The sequence below is a fragment of the Lampetra fluviatilis genome, chromosome 8 (assembly GCF_964198595.1).
Source record: "Lampetra fluviatilis chromosome 8, kcLamFluv1.1, whole genome shotgun sequence".
Classification (NCBI taxonomy): Eukaryota; Metazoa; Chordata; class Hyperoartia; order Petromyzontiformes; family Petromyzontidae; genus Lampetra; species Lampetra fluviatilis.
In genome coordinates, this window is record NC_136282.1 from 7534179 (window position 1) to 7550668 (window position 16490).

A 16490-nucleotide genomic window follows, 5' to 3' on the forward strand; every position below is an offset into this window, starting at 1 on the left:
TGACTTAAAGAAGGCAGATGCAACCCAACAAATACACAGATCTCATCTTGTAAGTAGTACCTTGGCCGTATGTTTGGAGTTGGCCAGCGGAGATGCGAATATTTATCAGTAGGGGTACAGAGATGGGGCATCGGCTTTCAAGTCCATTAATGGAATGTGCTAGTGAAGTCACTGTAGTTTTTTTGTATTACATTTTTTGGAAGTGATGTCACTCAAACGTTTCTGAGTCGACCCGCAAGTAATATTTCCCCTCGCTAATGAAGCTTAACTGTTGCCGGACATCCTGGGATGCACAGCCGAAGTGCGTATCTACAGGATAACAGCTGTTCGGTTTTGGGTTGCTCATTCTTTACATGTCCTCCTATCCGTTAGAGATAATTGATCATTTTTGTCTTGCACGTCGACCATCGTCTCCAGAAGTCAGCACTGATGTTGCATCGGCTGATGGTTGAGTGGCACAAAGCGCCTGCAGTTTCCCTTAGCAATGTCATATTGGTCACCTTAGGCCATCCGCATGCAGATCACCCTGCTCCACGTTATTAGCAGATGCCTGTTGTGTTTTTTTACAACTGTACTAAATTTTGTATTTCATTTCCATTCAATTAACAGAGAATGTAACAATTGTTTGCTTTAAGACTGATTTAACGCATAGGCTTTCGCGGCCAATATCCATAATCGAGGTTTTTTGGGTTGGATCGCGTAAATATATAAAAGTGTCGTTAAAACCCGCCACCACACGACACAGCCAACTAGTAAGGGTTGTCACGTAAACAGAACGGGACATTTCGTCACTAGTAGAGCACACCGGTGTGTTGGAGAGCTTGCTGTACTAGTGACACTTTTATATATTTACGCGATCTAACCCAAAACAGCTCTTATGCTTTAAAGCTGGCCTATTTCGTGCAAATGTTGTAAAATTCGCATAAGCTCCGTTAATTATTTTATTTAGATGCTTTTTGTGTGAGGCAGCATAGTAGAATGTGGCTAAGCCAGTTCATTCTTCACGCTTGTTTGTTGGGTGCTGTGTTGCAGGTGGTTTGATAAATCTTTCGGCCTGGTGATTTTCAAAAATGGCAAGACGGGTATTAACGCCGAACATTCTTGGGCAGACGCCCCGATTGTGGCTCACATGTTTGAGGTACGTGTGTGTGTGAGCAACCATCACAACTACATTGTTAAAAAAATTTACCCGTAAAAACAAAGTTTTTCACTCTAAATCCTTTATATGCGTGGCGGCTAGAGTCCTCTCGTCCTCTGGCTTGAGATGGCTGCCACTTATGGGTCAGATGATTGTCTGCCAGCATTAAGCAATTGGTAATTAAATATTTAAAAAAATTTCCCTAAACAGTGTAAAATTTTGGAATTTTTTTTTCACGAAAATTAATTGTCACACACAACGAGACAACGAGTCTGTGTGGAAAATGTCAGCTCGATTGGATCACGGGAAGTGGGTTAAAAAACGACCGAAAGATTTGCACGGTCGTAAGCAAGCAAGCACGCAAGCGAACTTAATATAAAGGATTTAATAAAAAAGGTCCTCATTTTACCCGAGAAAAACAGACTGCTGGCACTCCCCTTGGCTGTTACAGCACGCAATGGCATTGGTGTGGCCAACACCACACCCAGCTATTTGCCTTTGTTTCCTTAGCACCTGAGTCAACGCACCTCCCACGCAATACTGTCCTTGTTTTTACTGTACTTATTTTGTATCGGTGGTATAGTAAGCACACTAAGCTAACCACCACCGCCACCACCACACTTTTATTGGTCCCGTACAAGACTGACAGTCATTTCATCTCGATTTGTAACAGACTGGGGCAAGTGCTGTTAACAAGCACCTGTTCACGTCGGCATGGCACAAAAGGGGGAGAGTTTGGCCAGAACCACACCCAATCATATTTGTCTCCAGTCGTGATGTTTACATCCTGAACCAGGTACTAGTTTAAGGCTCGTTCGACCTACAATAGCTGGAGAGCCCATAGCTGGCTCAGATATGATTAGCCATTTATTCTAGCCATGGCCGACAGTCAAACCCTGGTCACCGGGTTTGTAGCGCAGTGCGCTGACCACTGCAACACACGCACGGTGACCATCGTTACTGGACTGGATAGACCCACTTGGCGGCTGTAGAGGTTCAAGCCCCCCCCCTCCCCCCCGTGTCTGGGCATTCAGCCATTGCATTGCACAAGGAGCACAGCACGCTTGCTTGGTCTGCAATAAACCACCACCGCCATGGACGTAAGAGTCCATCCTGCAAGGATGGCAACTATTCGAGATGATTCAAACTTTCCTTGAAGTGACGTCATTGCCACTCGTAAAGCCCTCGGTAAATATTCGGCAACTGTTTTAGGGTTTGCGGATGTTAAGAGAAGACTGAAAGTGGGCTTTAAATTTGGAAGGTTTTTATGGTGGCTGCATCCTTTTAGCGTATAAAAGCAATTATGCATCACTTGAATTAGGTATTGAAGTTATGTCCATACTGCTGGAGTAGTGTGGAGTGAGGCGTCAAATACCGTTTTATGGTGATGTTTTACAGCATCTCATGGGTCAGTGACACGTCGCCAATTCTACCAAGCCCCCTGCTCAATTATTTACTTTGGCTCAACTTACAAGAACCTGCAGTTATGTATACTACAGCTTGTTGACGAAACAATGGTGGCAGAAATGTTCCGGGAGACATTTGTTGTTAAAATGTAATTTGCATCGATCCAGTGCCTGAATCTGAACTATCAATCAGCTTTTGTGAAAGGATAAATGAATAGAAGCTTGCCCTACTCATAATGAGTATCCTACCTTTTACAGGAGGGTCCTGCATGGGAATATTTGGCTAATTACAATTAATGAGTGTTTGGCATGTCGGCAAATATTGCTTTACCTGGCGAAACGCTGCCCATTTGTGGGGTGGGGGGGGGGTGTAATGTTGCACACTGCTAGACTCAAGAATATGTTACTTTCATTTCTCCCTACCAGCCCTGCCCATTTAAAGAAGCTTACAACACTAACTGTGGTGAAATTAAGATCTAATCGCCGTCGAGCATGTGGTGGATACAAAGGTTATGTTAATGCACATCAAGCCTTCATGGTGGGTTCTCGAGGATTCAGTAGAAACTAAAAATACCCCCTCCCCCCGACCCCAAATATGTACACTCTCCGGGGTTGTGTAGTGATATTGGCAGCAGAGCAATTGACTACAGTCCCAACGACCAAGGCTTGATTCCTGGCCATGCCCCACACGTTTTCCATTTGGCACCTGAACCTGGCCTAGGCCACTACGAGGTCACTCTTGCATAAATCAAGTTTACCTGGAATCTCGCAGCCTGATCATGGCCATCCGCATCTGGTCACTGATGCCACCTTGAACGATTGTGACAGTAAAGCAGCAAGGCAGCTGTATTGGTTTAATCCTGATAAGGGATCAGCTACTCTGCTGCCACAGATTTTGGTCTGGCTATTTTAAATAGCAGTTTTTGTCACGCAGGAGCCATCGCATGTCAGGACAAAACATGGTTATCCCTGTACATTTTCACTATAAAGTAGCGATTCAACTCCTTTTCCTGGGAGCTGAATCCAGACCGGATTTTCATGTACACCAACTAAGAGGCTATTTAATGCTTGTTGTGTAACATCCACATCAATGGAGGAGACACGGTTGATGGGAAAAGATGGATTGGATTATATATACTTTTTGAGTCCTTTCAGACAGGAGAACTGTTGAGCACCATGTTGGAGCTTCCTCTCCACCTCCACATGTCTATGCATTCATAACCAGAATTTTTTTTTGTAGAGTACCATTAATCCCATTGCATTCCTATTGTCGCGTTGGACTGTATAATGAGGTCGATGTTTGGACCATCTTCAAGCCCTTTCACCCAGTTACGCCGCTACTTATCACAGCGCCACCTGGTGGCCAAACACCTACCGATGTTACATGCCCGAGTACGTGTGGGGTGGACAGGTTCCAGATAAGCACGTACGGCTAGAAGAGCCAAGGCATGCAAAAGAGATTTGTTTAAACATTAAAACAGTGGCCCAGTTTAGACCAAGGTTGCATGGGTCTCATAATGTCATGTTCAACAGGTTTAGCTCACATTTGTAAATCAAATTCTTACTAGCAACATGACAGGCATTATAGTACATGCTGGAGTTAAGTTTCCAAAAACGCTGTCATCCGCTGAGTGTTGTTTGTTGCGGTTGCACCCGATTCAAGAACCGAATGGCTCACAGGCCTATACCAAATAAATTAAACTGAAACTGAATCTGTCACAATGCGTGTAATGAAAGTTGAAGTCACCAATGCTCGTACACCGCTAACTTCTGCTTTCACGTGAATCCAATTGGATGGACCTGGCATGGGTGATTCACCAACACAAAGAATACAAAGTTTCCCCGAAATGAAGTCCCAGACACTTCCATATCCTGCTCCTGAACGGTGCATTCATTTCTATTTTGGGAAGTGTCTTGTTCTGACACTAATTAAAAAAAACTTTTGCCAACGAGAACCTTTTTGGCCTCATTAACACTGCATTTTCACTCTTTGACATTAATCCCTGCTCATTCTGCTGACATGACTGACTGGGTCACAGTAACCCAGTCTTTTGGTTTGAATGAATAGGTATTAAGCTTGTTTTCTGAACACCACAATGTGATTCCCTCAACATGTTTTGACAGGGATCGTGTTGGCAGTGCAACATATGATGGGGACTAATGTGGGGCTACAAAGATTAATAAAGTGCTGGATATTTTCAAACCCCCTTCAGGCCATATTACCCAGTTAAAGTGCATATTATAGCGCCACCCCGTGGCAAAGCAGCCACCACTGTGCCACTCATGCGTCAGTTGGATTCGTAGGTTCCAGATAAGAAACGCCTTGGGCTGAAAGACCCAAACCAAGCCACCCAGAAGAGATCGTTTACCTGTACAAAAATGTGGCTCTGTTTGGAGTGATGGATTGCAAAGTTCCATGTAGCTCTCAATATCATGTTGACAGGTTTAGTGTTTATTTAAACCTTGGTGAGCAATGTGAATGACATTCATAGCACAATTTAAGTTAAGCCCTGGGACATCCACTGCATGTGTTTACTCGTGCCACATGTGTTGTAAGTCGAGGTAACTATACGTATACAAGAACTTTTATCTTCTTGGTTCTTTCGGTAAAGTCATGTAGAAGGGAAGTAATAAAATAATAAAAATAAAACATAATAAAATAATTCTCACGACGTTTCGGTCACAACGCAAGCAGCCGTCCTCAGGTGAAGACCAGGTCTGTCGAGGCAATCCGATTTGGCATGAGCGGTTACTAAAACAAGGAATGGAAAATATTTTTTTACAGAATTGATTTGCATACTTCTGATCGTACATTGCTGCGATGGACCCGTGTGTGAATCTTTGCTCTATAGCAATGACATTAATTTATCCGAGCTCCACGTCACAGTCCTTCGGGTTGAACGAAGAGGTCTTGTGCATGTTTGCCGATCCCTAAAAAGTGGTTTCTTTAACGTCTCTCGATGGGTCGTGTTGGCACCGTACAGTACGTGATGGTGACTGATGCGCTCAACATGGGCTACACGGTGGAGGGGAACTGCCACGGAGACACGGAGATGGGCCTGCCGCCCCCACGTCGCCTCCAGTGGGACATCCCAGAAGAGGCAAGTGGCAGAGACATTGCCTGTAGTTCACTTGTAGGGATGTCAATCTTCTCCTTTTGTATGGCTGATGTATATGCATAGCAACAACTACAATTTTACATTCAGGTGGTCAAGACAAATAACTGCATCAGGAACCATGAAAACAAAAACGTTTTTATTTACCAGGTAAGGCTCACTGAGATATAGCTCTTTTTTTTCACAAGTGACCTGGCCACAACTGATCACTCAATTAAGTGGTTTATCCCATTAAATGTATGCAGCCAAATCATCGAAAATAATGTTTCTATCAGCAGAGTATTGCTGTAATGTCTCATTTGTATTTGTGGATTGGGCATTGTGTCATTATGTTAAACGCTCTGTTCTGGATGACCACATTCGCACACTGCAGAGGTTTTTTTCTCCCAGTTTGTAGGTAACCGCTTCTCATGTGAATGACTGCATTTAACCACAGAAATATGAAAACTTACTCTGGTGTGCGTTTGTAATATTCGCCTCGTTGAGTTATGTTTTGGGCTAATTTTTATGGTCTTGTCAATGATGGAAGTGAGTAAGTGTGCAATACACACATTGTATATTATATACACCAGGATGTTCGATGAGAGTTGAAGATTAGGCCAAATATTCTCTTGAAGGGCACTTAGAATTTCCTCTTTTGGAGGCCCTTCCAGAAGTAGTGAGCAAAATACTTGCAGGACTTGACCTTTACCAACTTATATATACTGTGTATGCTGATTGTGGCTAGATAACATCGATTTTTACGGGTACAAATTTTATTTTCATTGTGTGTTTATATAAAGTAGTAGTTTCTCTGATGAACGAGCAAAATTAATCAACCCAAAATGTATATTTCCATCTTGTTTTGCCTGTTGTGCATTTGTGCACCAAGAACAGCCCCTGCTATTCGCTATAGCCTCTGGCTGGCCAGGTTACACATTAAATCGTATTTAGAGGTAAAATATTGCTAATAACAAGTCCTAGAGTTGACACGGGTATTAGGGGTTGAAAAACTTTGCTGATTGGCATACGCGCTTCGCTACCTGCAGTCTACACTGCCAGCTTGTTTCATATCGTGTTTATTTCCGGCTCACAGTGCCAGGAGGTGGTGGAGGACTCGATGCGCGTGGCCCAGGCGCTTGCCGATGACGTCGACTGCTGCACCTTTGCGTTCACCGACTTTGGCAAGGGCTTCATCAAGAAGTGCCGCACGAGCCCAGACGCCTTCGTGCAAGTTGTGCTCCAGCTGGCACACTTCAGGGTATGCTCTCGCACACGTCTAAACATGCAAAATTATAGACAATTTATTTGACCAGTTAATGCCCACTGAGCTATATACAGTGATCCCTCGTTTATCGCGGTTAATGGGGACCGGAACCCCTCGCGATAGGTGAAAATCCGCGAAGTAGGATTGGCCCCCTAGGAATTTCCGTATATGTGTGTGTGGGTACCAGAATGTTTAAAATATGTATAATTATACTTTATATACATATTTTACTTAAATCTATTTAATTATAAAACCTTAATATTATACATTCACCCTCTCTCTCATACGATACGTATTATGGTGTTCTACACTCACCAATGACAGTAGTATCTTGAGACTTGACTCCAGTAATGACGACGACGACGATGACAATGACGATGACAATGACGACGATGACAGACCTGTGCAGTTCGATGAATGTGATGATGAATGATGATGATGATGGTGTTACTGCACAGGTATAATGAGGCCTTTAAATCAGTTCGAAAAATCCGCGATGCACTGAGGCCGCGAAACTTGAACCGCGAAGTGGCGAGGGATTACTGTATAGCTCTTCTTCAGAAGAGACCTGGCCACAAGTGACAGCTCAACAACGAGGAGTATTGTTACGTGGAAATGGAGAGCAGGCAAATACTTTTTAAACGCACGTTTCTAAATGTGGAGGGAGAAACAGGAGGACCCAGAGAAAAATTCACACGACCACTGAGGAGAACATGCAAACCCCAAACGTAGAGGCGTCAGGGCGAGATGGAACCCACCAACTCCTGTATACCAGGAGAGATAGTTAGCATCTCACCCACACGGTAAACCGTCAACATAGGCGGAGAGACCATAATTACACATTCGGCACCTCCCATTGGACGCTGATGCCTGTTTGCTTGCTTGGGATAGTGAACCATATAATGATTAACTTCCAGTGCTGTATGTGTCCGTTAGGTATCTACGGTGGTGGCTGCAGTGCAAGTGATATCAAGTTATGGTGTCAAAGCGCGCCGAGTACAGCGTTGCAGATTCTATCATTATTAGACCAAGCTAGGAGGGTGTCTCGGTGGCTTACAATAAAATATAAGGCTGCGAGTACAAATTCTGGTTGGTGGTTAACTCGGCCCATCATCTCTTTGGGGTCAATAAAGTGATTAACCACTTTGATGATGTCAAGAGTGGCTATACTATGGATAGACTCGCTGCCCACCATAGGAATATAAAATATTTACCACTCGCTGATGGCTATAAACAGGAGATGAGCACCGCCGTAACGCTCGTTTGAGCAGGGGAATTGCTTTGACTCGAACGATACCATTTTAAGCGACCGCCAATCGCAACACATTGTCGCTTTGAGTAAAACCCACGTGTTTGCTCGCAGGACATGGGAAAGTTCTGCCTGACGTACGAGGCGTCTATGACGCGGCTGTTCAGGGAGGGCCGCACGGAGACCGTCAGATCCTGCACGAGCGAGGCCTGCGCATTTGTTCACTCCATGCAGGACCCCAACATCCCTGTGAGTTGTTTTTTTTCCCCACATGCTGCTGCTGCAGCAGGTTCACGCACAATGCCACAACAAAGACATCCATGGCCCACCAAAAGTTTTTTCAAACAGCAGCTGCATGTCTTTGTCTTCTTTCGTCAGGTGGGGGAATTGATTGGCAATGTTTATGTTCCTGATGAGGTTGGTAAATAAATAGGATGACTTCAGGAGTAACCTGGTAAATATCTGAAATGCTGCCAGTGAATTATCGAAGTGGCCAGTGATGTGCAATGTGATCCATGGTTCGGGATTGGTGATTGCAGTCGCACCTACAAGCAAATTCATTCAATGCCGCTAAGACAGCATCCAATCGAAGTTTAAAAAAAATTAACCCGTAAAAACAAAGTTTTTCACTATAAATCCTTTATATGCGTGGCAAATAAATTACAGTACGTGTTCAATGGGCCACAACCCCCAGCCCACATTGGTCTTCGAAACGGGCGGCTAGAGTCCTCTCGTCCTCTGGCTTGAGATGGCTGCCACCTATGGGTCAGATAATTGCCTGTCACCATTAAGCAATTGGTAATTAAATATTTTTAAAAAATTCCTAAAATGTTGAAAATTTTGGAGAAACAAACATTTTCACGAAAATAAATTGTCACGCACAACGAGTCTGTGTGCAAAATGTCAGCTCGATTGGATCACGGGAAGTGGGTTAAAAAACGACCGAAAGATTTGCATGGTCGCAAGCAAGCAAGTGAACTTAATATAAAGGATTTAAAAAGTGTCGCGTGATTAACCAAGTGTCTGCCTGATCTCATCTTTCTATTTTGGCATGGGCAGCAATGAAGTTAGTGTGTTTTATTTTTATTTTAGTAGCTTGGTGGTATATCATTACCAATTCCCCAAAGCACTCAGAATTTGTCATGGACTTAATAAAGCTTGTGTGTGCTTGCATGTCAGCACTCTACATGCTATTGTGATGAATTGTCATCTTTGTTTTCTATACTAAGTGCTGTCTAAATCACCTCATTTGTATTTAAAATAAGCACTGATCATTTAAAGTTATTGTACAAAATTGGGCAGAAAAACAAGTGCTATATTTGATTTTGACAACCCTTTTTTTTTTTACCAAAACCCACATATAGGTTTAGTGCCATGATGAAACCATTAGGATGGAAATGGGACTGGTATTTACGTAGTGGTCAGTATTTACGCAAACGTTTATTCATCCTACTTTGGAGTCAGTGGTGCTGTAGTGTGTTATCCAAGCATGTCTTCTTTTATATCTTGCTATATTATTTTTGCTTATGACTAGGTAAGAGCCCAATGATACCAGAAGTCTCTTAAGGGAGATATTGTGAAAATGATCATTGTATGATTGTGCCACATTCATAATTAATTCCAACGGTGACAGTGGTTTCTATGTAGTCATCTCATTCAGTCAACTCGTGGCACCTGAGTTTGTCCTTTGACCTCCTGCCAGCGGGGGTTCGACACTTCACGTGGCTTAAAAGTACACACAGCCTGGCACAAGCGCCGTGGTGACGTCACTGCCACTTAGTGGCGAATGGGGCTTGTTGTTTGTTGAACTTCTTTTGCACCGTACGTAGCTAACCGTGCAACTTGACAAGGCCCCTGCTTTCTACCGCACACCGCGTAACCTGAGAGCACAACAGAGATAAATTCAGTGAGAAAAATTTGAATGCCAACACTGGTGATGGTGTTTCCGGTGGACTGTGTGGTTGTGCAGGCAGCGGAGCGGGTGGCCTTGTTCCGCACCGCCATGGATAAGCACCAGAGCATGTACCTGCTGGCCATGACAGGTGCGGGCATCGACCGCCATCTCTTCTGCCTCTACGTCGTGTCGCGCTACCTCGGCCTGGAGTCGCCCTTCCTCAAGGAGGTGCGATGCCTGTGGACGTTGAACGAACTGTTTCCAGCAAGTCTTTTGTGCCTTGTTTTTATCGCTCTGTTTATAAGGTTGCGCAAACTTGATGACACCATTTATTTGTTCATTAAACGTTTCACCATTGGAACCTCATTTGCCAGTAAAAATATGATAATTGGTTTTTTACCCTTCTATCTGGCAACAAAACTGACACCTTTTTTGTGGTCTATGTAAACATGACTCCTTGTAAAAAAGGTGTCAGTTTTGTTGCCAGATAGAAGGGTAAAAAACCAATTATCATTAAAAGTTTGTTCACGCAGTGTCTGACATGGAGGCATTGTTAAAGTGGCAGTTTCAAAATAAAACGTAAGTTGGTGGTGTCTTGAGGAAATGTAACTTTGTGCGAGAGTGGATTAGTTAAATGAAATACGATGACGTATAAAAGAAACCACGTTCGTAATGGTGTGTGTACATGTGCTGCAGGTCCTATCTGAGCCTTGGCGTCTGTCCACAAGCCAAACGCCACTGCAGCAAACCAAGATGTTTGACCCCAACCAGAAGCCGGATTACGTCACGTGCGGTGGAGGATTTGGCCCTGTAAGTTTTATGTTTTTAAATCACGGTTGCAGAGCGCGTTCCCAAAACGCTCAGCGGAACGCAATAAGCGGCACTGTTGAAGGTGTAATCGATAATAGTTATAATGTTTCTTGAATTGAGCAGGGGGGATAAGAACTTGGGAAAAGAGAGATGATTGGTGGGGAAAATTTGAGGGAAGGGACTGGTTCGGTCGCAAACGGTGGCGGTAAGAGGCATCCTTGAATGCTCGTTGCTTACCAGCTATGATCCTGTTTATACTCAAAAGTTGTCTTCACTTTATTAATTTGCGAGTAGATTAATCAAGATGGTTAACATTAGGATTCTCTGGATGTCCTTGCTTTTTCAAGTTTCAAATCTTTGTAAAATGTCCTTTATTAAATGTCAGATGGGTAATGGTAAAATGCTTGTGATAAAAGTGTGCTTCAAAAAGAAGTGGTGATTTTTTCAGTTAATGTTTGGTTTCCCCATTTTTTTCCACCGATTATTTCGAAGCAGTTGTGCTTTCATGTATTGTGCAAAGCAGCATGCAGTGGTAATGGATTTACTAACGTTATTTTATGTTGTATATAGGTTGCTGATGATGGGTATGGTGTCTCTTACATCATCATTGGAGAAAACATGATCAACTTTCACATCTCCAGCAAGAACTCCTGCAAGGAAACTGTGAGTATTTGAGGAATGTAAATGGCATTGATTTTGCTTACATGCCAATGTGCTGCTTGTGGATGTGTGTTGACTGATGCTATTTAAACTCCACTTTGTATTTATAACACATCTAAATACAACCGTATCTGAAAATTATTTACAAAATAGCGGGATGTGCATCGTGGGTGGGGTGGGGGAAGTTGGTGTGTATATATACTGTATATTTTTTTTTTAAAGACTGGTTTAAATATTCTCGGTCTTGAGCCTGTTTATAAATTTTCCTGAATTAATATTCCTGCTAATGTAATTTCTTTAATGACACCGTACACCCTAAATTTAATCATGGAAAAATCCCAATTATATAAATAGATAATTGTTGAGCACTTGGCCCAGAATTAGAATAGGGTAAGAGTGGGTGGTGCAAGTGATGTCTGAACATATTTTTGACCTCTCTTGAGGTCAACATTTAGCCAGCCTTCAATGAGTATCTCGTGCACAGTGTACATATCATCTCTGGCGTGGTGCTGTCCAACCTCATTCTGTGCCATATCAGCCTTGGTAGGTTCTCACTAAAGAGAAGGTGCCCTAGCAGTTTGTATGACCATATGGGTGATCTTGGCCTTTGTGCAGGCACTTAAAGCAGTTATTACTTGTGAGAATAAGGGACTGTGAGAGCATTTGTGGAACAGACTTTGTGTGTTTTTTGTTACAGGATTCGAGCCGGTTCGGACAGAACATCCGCAAGGTGCTCCAGGAATTGAAGGACATGATCGAATCGGAGCTAAAGTCTAAGTAGGGGTGTGAGCAGCCTGTCTGCTGCATACCCACATGCACCCCTTGTTAGCATGCAGATCCCCAGTGCTCACAGAGAAGGGCCACTTTGTAGTTTTTTTAAACTTAAATATATCTCAAATACAGAATGAATGCCAAAACTTTAGCGTAGGTGGGCATGACTGGTTACTGGTGAGATGAGGAGTGTTACATTCATTGGGCATTAATATGGCATTAAAGTAGAATTGCCAGTACATAATAACGATATATGTGTTTTCGGTAAAGTTCCATATAAGCAGGTGGGCATCTAAGCAGTGATGACACAAATGTACACGTACATTTATTTATCCACATCAGCATATAATACAACACTCACTATACTAACAGTGCATAGAGTTCTTCTCTCTTGCTTCAGTGGGGGAAGTGGGCATTATTCATGTTATAAAATATTTTATCTTTTTAAATTAATTCACTGCTTGTTCAATGCATTTATTAAAACGCATTGTGCCTTCGGTTTTGGTTATGCTGTATCTTTTAAAGCTGAGAATGCTAAATAAAAGTTTACAAAATAGATTTTTTTCATATGGAACCAAGTTAGTTTTTTGTAAAAAATTGAGCCAAAATACACAACCATGGCTACAGGGTGCGACGATTTAGATGGCAACAGGTTTGTGCTACAAATACAAAGATCTCCCGGATAGACTGTTGACAGGCTGTTGGGGCAATGCTGTTAGCGAGCACCTAACAGCACTTGGTAAACCCTTGCACATCGTGATTGCCTTCTAGCGTCCACGCATCCCTCGTGAACATATTTAGCGATACGGGCACTGGTTCTAGCCCGGTTGTTGGTCTGTGTGGTGGAAATGCAATGGTTCTATAAAAATGTAATTTTCATATTGTCGAGAGGTGTCTCCAAATAAACACTCGGGACTTTTTTTTTTTTGCATATCATCAACACCAACGGCATGCAGTCTATATCATGCACATCCCGGGATGCACCCAATAGTCCTGTGATTGTGTAGCTGCTTGATAGTTGGTACTTTTGTGAAACTGGGTTTAGAAATGTTGCAAGAGCGTTACAGAGCACAACTTGTAATGGTCGTTGTGGCACTTTAGTGCAAAACAAAATTACACCACCACATAATTACTATGTACTTGCCAATTTTTTAGTATTTCGGCATATGATGTATAATCCTACTTGTGTATTCTTATCCCAAATGTTTCTGCTGTCAATGCTTCAATTTTGAAATGTTTCTGCCAGCACTGATGGCTTTCAGTTTTTTATCGCAGTATTGGCCCCTTTTGTATTGCAATACCATCTGTCGGCAAACTCCCAGCCTCTCCTTGTAGGCTTCTGGAGCTTGTGACTGAATATGGTTGAATGCTGCCTTTCCAGGGTGGATAGGCGAGGGTTGCATGTAATTTCAGCAGACGGTTTGTTCCGCACAGTTGGCTACGTATGGTGCGAAATAACTTCTATATACATCCAATAGGAACGCAATAATGACGTAGCATCTTTTCTTTACCACCAGTGGAAATAGACATGCATAATAAACATCCGTGTGCAAGTTTTGTTTGAACATTCATTGGAAGAAAATCCAGTTGTATGCAATGCTAACTTGTTACGTAAAGCATACTTTTTTATGGATGTTTAACAAATTTAATGTTGACGTTTATAATTGTAAAGTGTTCTTATTGCTTCAAAACTTTGTTGTATACAGGTAATGTAATAATACCAGCATCCTGTTGGTGAATGCAACATGAACATTTTAGCAGGAAATGTTTTATTTTGTAGTACTTTCATTTCAAGTGTATATACACTGTTTGGGTGTCTATACAAATGCGTCATCTCATAGATGCCTTCTGTTGTTAAACATCAAAAGAATGTCACTCAACTTGGGGTTATACTGCGATTATTATAAATTTATAAATAACTCTTTCGGACTCAACAGATTTAATGTTTATACATTTATAGTTTTGTACTTATGTTGGTCATTATATTTTCTCTTTTTAAACTTCGATGATTGCCCTGAAGATTTACATTTGGAGACACACTCCTATATTTTAGACACGATGCAAACTGATGTGAATCAGGCTTCCAGGAACTCCCCAGTGGTCCTGTTTTAAAACAACAAACTTAATTTAAAGGGAATGTTTTCGAAAAAATGCGGTGTTTGAATTTTGTGGTCTTCCACAGTTACCATATTGTAAAATTTGGATGAGAACCTAAAGTAAATGTAACTTATACAAACTTCCACGTTTTAAGAACTAAATATTTTACTCGATGTAAACAATGCTAATCCCATATGCATTTTCCCCACTAAAGAATTGCATTTTTATGAAACACACTCGGCATATAAAATCATAAATTGTATTGCTATGCTTTAAATGTCATCGTTTGGCTGACTTGGCAAAACATCTCTCCCAGTGCACGCAGAGTTTCAATGAAGAAAATGTACACTTCGCTGAGAGCCACATTGAGATGTAGCCATTCGATTGCATTTAGTTAGAAGTCATATAGGAGGGGGAGTACTGTCTGTCTTTACTACCATTCATGCTACTCTTAAAGCTATTTGAAGTTACTGAATGATCGCACGGACTAAATTAGCTCCACCTGAAGTGGAATGTTGGTAAGTTAAGAGACTAAACTTCGCTAACACATGCCTTGCTGGAGCTATTCACATCGCCGACGCACAAGAAAAGCCGTTCAATGCAAGCGACGAGTAGTGTCCATTCCTAGATGTTATATAAATGTGTGTGTTATTGTGATGCAAGAGCAATGCAAAGACTTGGATTTCTGATGGGTGTTTTGTCTTAAAGCAAAGTCGTGCAGTGTGTGCAAAGTTGAGTTATTCCCGTGGCTTGCATGATTCGAAGATCCTGTAATCTTGAACAATGTTAGATGTGCACAGAAGAAAACAACAATGCAAGTGAAGATACGGACTGATTTGACCATGGCTTGATTTATATTTTCGCTTGTACAATAGATTTATTTTATTTAGGTTCCCATGCTACATTTACATGGAATTTTATCACAATTTCTATGGTATTTTTCAAATTTTGTCTTGACAGCAAATACCATGCTGCCACCTCATTCCAATCTCAAGGGTGTAATAGATGATAACATTAACAGCAGTGTGTCTCCTTGAACATGACTCGCATATTCACTGAGATGGACATGAACACGTTAATATACCGCGTAAATATAAAATGTGTAAATGGTTAATTCCTGTAATACTATTTACAGTTGTGTTGACACCCATAGTTAAAATCCCATTTCTAAGCAAAATTACATCAGATTGAATTGTGCTTGCTTAAGAAAAGGTTCAACATCGGAAATATTAACGCATCGACTGAAAGTAGTTTTCTAGTGTTTAACACAATATAGTTGTAATATTAAAGCAACCGGACTCTTTTTTTGCACACTTTCTGCGTTGCCCCGTTTTAAGTCCACTCATGCTACTCATGCTATGTTTGTGAATTTTAAGGTGGAGGAATAGAATGGTGTTTGGTGCTTTTGGTGTTTCCATTCAATGCTTTACCATGCACTGTAACCTAGGGCCAGGACCACAACTACCTGTGCAGTGATAATTCAAAGTTGATACCTCCTGCTGAAGCTTTGTGATGCAGGTAACAATAGATCGTGCCCGGCCCATTTTATCAGCATTCCACTGCAACATGAGCCACCCCTACAACTTTCTGGCTGTGAGGGATGTTTGACCATACGTGACGCTGTTGATAAAAGAAACATGATAATAGAACACATCATATTTGGCTTGTGTGCTTTCCTGTCCTCAAGTTATAGGTTACTTCCTTGAAGCTACTGAGATCATCACATGGGGTGTTTTGTGTTGTTTAACTGTCTGATCAATGCAATTGTGAACTGTGGCATTATTTAGCAATGTTGGGAATAAACTTATGGTGTTTGTGATCACGAAAGTTGTGCTTGTTTTCGTCATTTAAGATTAACTTTAATGAGAACACAATTTTGAGGGTAGCAAGTTCACTTGCTTGCACGCTTACGACCGTGAAAATCTTTCGGTCGTTTTTTAACCCACTTCCCGTGATCCAATCGAGCTGACATTTTGTACACAGACTCGTTGTGCGTGACAATTAATGTTCGTGAAATTTTTTTCCAAAATTTTATACTTTTTAGGACAAAAATATATTTAATTACCAATTGCTTAATGGTACAATGCAATCATCTGACCCATA

General features: G+C 41.8%; 1 protein-coding gene across 1 annotated transcript in view; it reads left to right on the forward strand.

Moving 5' to 3' along the window:
- Positions 1-16214, forward strand: part of LOC144933810 (carnitine O-palmitoyltransferase 1, liver isoform-like) — a 39585-nt gene extending 23371 nt beyond the window's left edge. Inside the window, exons 12-19 of the mRNA XM_078858988.1 lie at positions 1033-1138; positions 5529-5645; positions 6736-6900; positions 8270-8404; positions 10125-10277; positions 10746-10859; positions 11430-11522; positions 12217-16214. Coding sequence (XP_078715114.1) covers positions 1033-1138; positions 5529-5645; positions 6736-6900; positions 8270-8404; positions 10125-10277; positions 10746-10859; positions 11430-11522; positions 12217-12300 — 967 coding nt within the window. The 3' untranslated portion in view covers positions 12301-16214. The remainder of the gene's footprint in view (positions 1-1032; positions 1139-5528; positions 5646-6735; positions 6901-8269; positions 8405-10124; positions 10278-10745; positions 10860-11429; positions 11523-12216) is intronic.
- Positions 16215-16490: the final 276 nt, after the last annotated feature.